Source organism: Pan troglodytes, chromosome X, assembly GCF_028858775.2.
Source record: "Pan troglodytes isolate AG18354 chromosome X, NHGRI_mPanTro3-v2.0_pri, whole genome shotgun sequence".
Classification (NCBI taxonomy): Eukaryota; Metazoa; Chordata; class Mammalia; order Primates; family Hominidae; genus Pan; species Pan troglodytes.
The window spans coordinates 70,875,508-70,882,965 of record NC_072421.2 but is presented as its reverse complement, the minus strand read 5'-3'; the positions used below and the strand labels follow the sequence as shown (position 1 = coordinate 70,882,965).

Here is a 7,458-nt window from a genome sequence, read left to right as displayed (position 1 = left end):
CCCATATACAAATCTGTCTCCGTCAACTCTTCACTTTATAAGGACCCAAAGGACCATTTGCTAAATTTGTTGTATTGACTCAGGACAACTTAGTAATCATTGTTATCGTTTATTAAACAACAGGGCCACATTCAAACGCTTTCCAATTCTCTCTAAATAACAGCCTAACGCTGACGTTTTTGTTGGCCTGTATCTCATAATTATTTTTATTTAGAGGAATTTGGTAGTGGCGGGGTTGGGGTGGGAGGTGGTGTGTGGACGGTGTGAATTGACAGAAACAATTTCCCTACACCAAAATACAGGTATGTTTTCATTCTCTATGCCCCTAAACACCCTCCCTGCAGCTACGCAACGAGCAATTCACGGGAAGAGGCTTCTTTACATAGACCCCTGTTTTTGGTGTTTTGATTTACTTTTGTGTATAGAGTTGATCTGTCCCTCTTCCCATTGGTGTCCTCCCCCCTCACCCAACCCTAGTCCTCTTCCTTCTTCCTTCTTTTCTTCTCTTCTCCTCTGCTCTCTGAACTGCATCCCCACTCCTTCTGATTTCTCCCTCCTGAAAGGAAAAAGGAGATGGGCCACATGAAATAGCAGAGCAGTGCCTACCCCACTCTTTGAAGTTCTCTGCATCCGAACCTCTCTCTCTTTTGAAAGCTCCACTGAGAAATGATCAGAGAGTGAAGTCCAAAGCCAAGCACACAAAGTCGTTGTTGTCCCATTTTAAACCAACTCCCATGCACGTACAGCTAGGAGCATTGAGAGCAGAGTCTGAGTGTGGACGTTGAGGCTGGTGATGAAAAGCCTTGGCGAGAAGTTTGGACATGTTTGGACATGCAAGGCCTTAGAGAGGAGTCCTGTTCACTGTCCAGTCCTTCTGAATCTATTTTGCTGGCTTGTGCTCCCCACCCAACTTCTAAGTGTCAGAGTATCTCAGGGAGTAGCCCTGCACCTTCTTCTCCTGGCTATACTCTCTCTAGGTGATCCTACTCAGTTTTGTGGCTTTAGACCCTAACTGTGTCCTGTTGTCTCAACAATTCTGTTTCTCCAGCCTCTATGGATGACAAGCAGACCTCAGTAACTAAACCTGTGCAAATAGGAGCTCTTGACACACACCCCCATCTGTCTTTCTCCCTTCTCCAAATCTACCATGCCCACCCACCCTCTGTCTTTCCTATGACCGTACATAGACCTCTGAGATTGCCTCTAATCCACTCACAAGCGTTGTCTCTTCCACTTCCAAAATACCATGTGAATCCACGCACTAGTCTCCACATTGATGCTTCCAGTCTGGGCCAAGCCCCTGCTGCCTCTGGACTGGACTACTGCAAGAGCCTCCTAACTGGTCTCCCTGCTTTCCTTTGTGCCCTGCCCACTTGTGATATTGCCCACACAGAGCAGCTAGAGAGAAACCACTGAATGGGCATTAGATTATGCTACTACCTGCTTCAATCCTTTCTCTGGCTCTCCTGAGCTCTCTGAAGAAGAACCAGACTCTTCATCATGGCACCACCCACCACTGCGCCTTCCTCCCTTTCCTTCCTCTATCCCCTCTCACACTGGGCTCCATGCAACATTGGCATCCTTTCTGCCCCCACCCCCACCCCCAGCAGCCTCTCTTTTCTGCCACAGGGCCAGGGGAATTGCCCTTCCCTCTGCTGGGCAGGTTTCCCCCCTGGTTCCTTGAAAGACTGGTGGCTTATCATTGTCCTCAGAAAGGCCTTCCCTGAGCTTCATGTCTCCCGTTTTGCCACTTTTCCGGGGTTCTAGGCAATATGTACCAAATCATCTTGTTTATGTCCCCGAGAGCATTCATAGCAACCTTTAACTGTTTTCATATTCCCTGATCTGTCTATTGTCTGTCTCCCCACTAGAAAATAAGCTCCCTGAGTTCAGGGACGGTCTGGCCGGCAGAATACTTGGTACATAGAAGGCCCTCCAGGAATATTCGTTGAATCACTGAATAAATAAAATCAACAGCACTTCCTCCCACGGGAAAGGAAACTTCCCCTCCCTCCATTGAGGCTCCACAGGGCTCTTTATTTTTGCCCCTGTCACAGTGTGTAGTGGTCAGAACACATTCCATTTGCAGGTGGCAGAAACTGACCACAACGTAACTTTAAAAATAAAGAATAAAAAGGAGATGGAAACTCGACTCCATGGAAGCCCCTGAGAAAGGACTTGGGGAGCAGTCCCTGCTGTGTCCTTGTCACTTTGGTAGCCCTGCTCCTGTTGCTAGAGGTTCAGGATCCTAGGAATTGTTTTCAGGTTTGGGGATTTGCTAGCCATAGCATGACTTCCCTGAACTTCCTTCTCCTGCTGTTTCACTGATTTCTGTTGGCCCTGTGTACTGGAAGGCAACGCCAGAGACAGAGATCTTGCTGAGTCCTGGTCCTCGACTTGGTCTCCCTTGTCATTTCTGTTTCCTAACAATGGGCCGAGAAGCTCTTCTCATCCTCGCCACATCCCCTACCCCTCTGCGAGCATGGCTTCCCCCTTGGCCTCTGCCTTCTCAGGTCCCTCTTGGACACCAACCTGGAAATGGTGAGGCACAGCTTCATCTTCTCCCTGCCTGCAAGCAACCTAGGCCCCCAGGAGATGGCTCTTAACAGCGGTGACAGTGATCACCTTGGTCAGGCATGCGCTGTACAGCAGGCTTTTCCTAGGTCTCTGTCCCTTGCCTTTGCCGGCACTAGCCCTGCCTAGAGGCAGAGAGCTGGACTTTGCAAGCTGGAGAGGTACATGTCTGTGTATCTGCTTCTCAGCCACCTTGGGATGCTTTCCAGCCAGCGACGAAGAGTTCTCACTGCCTCGCACCCCACAGTGACTCAGTCACTTCCTCAGGTTCACGGTTGTTCTATCATGTATGACTGCCAAGATCCAGCCATCACTGCAACCACAGAAAACAGCTTTACTTACCCAAAGAAGGCAGAGGAGGAGAGGATGAGAGAATACGTGCTGGGCAGGTGAAATTCTATGGCCACCATCGTCCAATCACATAGCACTTACAGTCCTCTGCTGACACTTCTGTTCTCTGTGGGGGCAGACTGAGCTTTAGCAGAGTGAAGGCATCCTGAGGGAAGGCACTATGGTTTTCTCTTTTTAAACATCTGGCCCCACTGGCTCGTGGTAAACGTGAGACCCCTATTTATGGAATGAAAAGGAATAGAGGGAAGGATTGTTCAGACTCTTTTTGAATTGGTCACATCTGACTTTCTTCCTTGTGTTCTGTCAGCCCTGTCTTGGTTTTGTACGTGCGTGTACATGTAAATGTGCACTTATACATGCACATTGATGTTTAATTTGTACTCATTCTAAAGTTCTCATCATACTGCTTCCCTCCTTGAACATGCTGAGTGGTCCCCGTGACCTTGGGTATACAGTCGAAGCACCTTAGCTTGATTCTCAGGGCCCCACACCTTCCAGCCCTGTCTGCTACCATGTGCTCTTGGAGACCATGAGCTCTGTCCCTGCCAGATTATTAGGCATGGCCAGAAGCGACCAAGCATGTGCTCTCATGACAAAGGGCCCTGGGCACAGACTGATCCCTCTGCCTGGAGTGCCTTCCTTCCTGCCTTGACATGGTGGACTGCTCCTCATGTTTCAGAGCCCACCTCGGTGGTTCTGTCTTTGGTGCAGCCTCACCTAATTGCTACTAAGAAGAGTTAGTGGCTGGTCCTCCTCTCTGGAGGAAGTGGGACTGTAGCTTCTGTTACACTCAACTCTCATGGTTGCTCCCTTGTCTATACCCCCAGCATTTGGCTCTGTGTGGCCTCTCTGCTCTCACTACACACACACTGCTCACCTCTTCTCACCCTGCTCCACACCTCCAACACATCAACACTCCCTGCTCACTTACCACATTGCGGGCCCCTTAGCCCCCAGCACCAAGTACCTGATAAGCTTTCCATAAATATTAGATGGTGAACTGGGACCAGGCACTTCATTCTAGAGAGAGAGCTCAGGTTTTGTTTTGGTTTACCCTTTGAACCTGAATATGTACTTCTTGGTCCAGGTTGGGAACCTCAGCGCCTTGAGAGCAGAGCCAAGAATAAACAAGCGCCTGGCTCTGGACCAGGCCCTGTTCCCAGTCCTGGGTTTGGCTTTCCTCACCTTATCATTGAGGACAGTACTAGAGACAGGGTGCTCTTGATTCCCCCACTTCCAGACTGCATGTACTGAGGCCTTGAGTGTATTCTCAAGGCCACCCCACCCTCTCCTGCAAGGTACTTGATTTAACCATTTAAACGTTCCATTATGTGGAGAGGGGATAAAAATAACGCTCCCTTCCGAATCGAACCCTTATCCCTTCGGTCTACAGCGGAGCCCTTTCCCTGGCGTCCTTTTCATAAATATCCAGGCGACCCGAGAGGCTGAGCACTCCCACTCCCGCTCCCGCTCCCGCCCCTGCTCCCGCTCCCGCTCCCACCCCCGTCATCTCCCACCGCCCGCAGCCCCGCAGCCCCGCAGCCCCGCAGCCCCGCAGCCCCGCAGCCCCGCAGCCCCGCAGCCCCGCAGCCCCGCAGCAGCCACAGGGGGAACCAAAGAGACAGAAGCCTTCCCAGCTGCCCGGACGACAGACGCCAACACCCCCCGCCCCCCACCACACGCCGCCTGCCCGCCCGCACCCCGCACCCTGCGCGCTAGCCCACGACCGAGCGGCGGCGGCAACAGCAGCTGGCTGCAGGCTGCGGCGACTCGCACCGGCGCGCTCCTAGCAGCACTTGCCATCCCAGGTGACTTGAACTCGCCAGTTCGGATCCCCTGCGCCAGCTCCCGCTCGCGCATCGGGTCTGGGTTCCGGCACCCACCCGCCCTCCCCCGCCTCTCCGTCCCCCAGCTCGCGGGAAGGGAGGTCGCGGCAGCGGCCCGGCGGCAGCGGCGACCGTGGCGACAGCAGCGACAGTGGCGGCGGCGGTGGCGGCAGCGGCTGCGGCGGCGGCGGAGGCTGCGGCGGCGACCGTGGCAGAGGCGGTGGCGGAGGCCTCCGTGGCGGAGGCGGAAGCAGAGGTAGAGGCTGAGGTGGAGGCCGAGGCCTCAATAGAGGAGGCAGCATCGGAGGCCACCCCGGGGGAGGCGGAGGCCGCCCGGGTGGCAACGGTGGTGGCGGTGGCGGAGGGCAGCGCGGCCGAAGCCGCCGCCGCAGCGGAGGCTGCGGGGCCCCCCTTGGGGGAGGCGGAGGCGGATGCGGATGCGGATGCGGATGCGGATGCGGATGCGGATGCGAAGGTGGCGGCCGAGGTGGCGGCCGAGGTGGCGGCTGCGGCGGCCGCCGCGGATGCAGATGCGGATGAGACCCTCGGGGACTGTGAGGGGAACCCAGATTTTCAGATGGCCTCCCTGTACGTGGGCGACCTGCACCCTGAGGTGACCGAGGCAATGCTGTACGAGAAGTTCAGTCCAGCTGGGCCCATCCTCTCCATCCGCATCTGCAGGGACAAGATCACCCGCCGCTCATTGGGCTACGCGTATGTCAACTACCAGCAACCGGTGGACGCCAAGCGGGCCCTGGAGACCCTGAACTTTGATGTCATAAAGGGCAGGCCAGTGCGCATCATGTGGTCCCAGAGGGACCCGTCGCTCCGCAAGAGCGGGGTGGGCAACGTCTTCATCAAGAACCTGGGCAAGACCATCGACAACAAGGCGCTGTACAACATCTTCTCGGCGTTCGGCAACATCCTCTCCTGCAAAGTGGCCTGTGACGAAAAGGGGCCCAAGGGCTACGGGTTCGTGCACTTCCAAAAGCAGGAATCTGCGGAGCGGGCCATCGATGTGATGAATGGCATGTTCCTGAACTACCGCAAAATTTTCGTCGGGAGATTCAAATCGCATAAAGAACGAGAGGCCGAAAGGGGAGCCTGGGCCAGGCAGTCCACTAGTGCTGACGTCAAGGATTTCGAGGAAGACACCGACGAGGAGGCCACCTTGCGATGAAGACATCCCAGGAGCTAGCCAGCCAGCAGAGCCAAACCTTGGCTCACACCCGGTTTACAACCCCCCACCCCCAGCCCTCCCCCGCCAACCCACCAGCAGTGTATTTATTGTATTGAGAGTGCAGGTCTCTCTCTCCCTCTCTCCCCCTCTCTCTCCCCGCTTCCTATTTTCTCCCTCCACCTCTCCTCTCCTTCCCTTCCTCTCCCCCGCCCACCCCCACCAAGGGCGTTGTGAATAATCTTACTAATCTGTGCCATTTGTAGGTTAAAGGCTGCCTCTTCTCCCTGTGGTTTGGTTTAAAAAGCATTTTCATTCTCTCTTTGTTTACTGCACAGGTGGTACAATTTCATGGTAGAATCATCAGAAAGGAGAAGGATATCAGATGAGGGAAGAAACAAGAGAGTAATTGCTCCCCTGGTCCTACTCCCCAGAGAGAACCACTTTTACCTTTTTGGTGTGCTGCTTTTCCAGGCTCTCTTCTCTCCCTCTCTCTCCTTTGCTCACCCCCACCCCGCCTTCCCTTTTAACACACCGTTATAGAATGGTTCGTGTATGTGGTGTTTCTTAACCTGCTTTTTCAGCAACTGAAACCAAACAAAAATCAACCCATTGAACTTCTTTCCATGTTATCAACAGGCTTATGAAACGTCATCTTCAGTGCCTGCAGAGTGCTCCAGTGTATCCGTGGACCTTAACATTTCTGTAATCATTCCCGCATTGTTGGACATTCAGGTGGTGCCTAGTTCTTTCCCTGTGTTTAAGACCAACATTGTGTGCTCTGTGCTTTGATGAGTGAATCCTTCCTTGTCAAGCCAAATCTTTGCTAGCATCCCGGTGGTCTCCTTAACTGCGGACTTGCAAGATCCACATATAGACATTTTAAAGACTTTTCCTGTGTGTTGCCAAAAGGCCCCCTTCATAAGCATTGTACCGATTTGCACTCGTGCCGGCCAGCGCAGCTAGTAAAGAGTATGCCCGTTTCCCCTGCATAGTCTCCTGGTCACTGTAATTGATCGTGTGTGTGCGTGCGTGCGTGTGTGCATGCGTGTGTGTGTCTTTGTGTGTGTGTCTTGGCCAGCTTGGCGGGCTGCAAAGGGTGTTTCCCTGTCCTCAGTGGTTTTGCTGCAATCAAACACTGTTTATGACCCCCTTCCCCTGTGCCCACTTCCTGTCGTTTTCCCTGTTGTCAGAAAAATAATTCAGCGTCATTGCAGGAAAAAAATAATCACGAAGCAGACAAGTTAACAGAAGAAAATTAATGTCACCAGTAATCATTTCTGATGATTACTTATACATTCCTGAAACATTTTCATCTGTATCTGCCCTGTATTTTTCATGTGATATATATGTGAAATTATTGTATATACTGTTTCAATATCTGCTTTTTCACACATAAATATATATTATAGACATAGATTTATAGATATTCTTGAACTTTCATGTCATTAAATATTCTTCTAAAATAGTTTTCATGGATGTTTAGTGCTCTAATGTGTGATTGGGCTTGATAGAGTGATAGATATATGT

The 7,458-nt window shown here is 52.5% G+C and overlaps 1 protein-coding gene across 2 annotated transcripts; it reads left to right on the top strand.

The window, feature by feature from the left end:
- The first annotated feature begins 4,794 nt into the window (after positions 1-4,794).
- On the top strand, positions 4,795-6,918 carry LOC100615000 (polyadenylate-binding protein 1-like 2). Of its 2 annotated transcripts, XM_054676233.2 has the most exons (3): positions 4,795-5,983; positions 6,267-6,385; positions 6,568-6,918. In XM_054676233.2, exon 1 carries the CDS (start codon positions 5,329-5,331, stop codon positions 5,929-5,931), a length of 603 nt encoding a protein of 200 aa, XP_054532208.1. In that variant the 5' UTR covers positions 4,795-5,328; the 3' UTR covers positions 5,932-5,983; positions 6,267-6,385; positions 6,568-6,918. The 2 variants fall into 2 exon arrangements, with proteins under 2 accessions (XP_054532208.1, XP_054532206.1); XM_054676231.2 differs by having other exon boundaries at positions 6,267-6,918.
- The last annotated feature ends 540 nt before the right edge of the window (positions 6,919-7,458 follow it).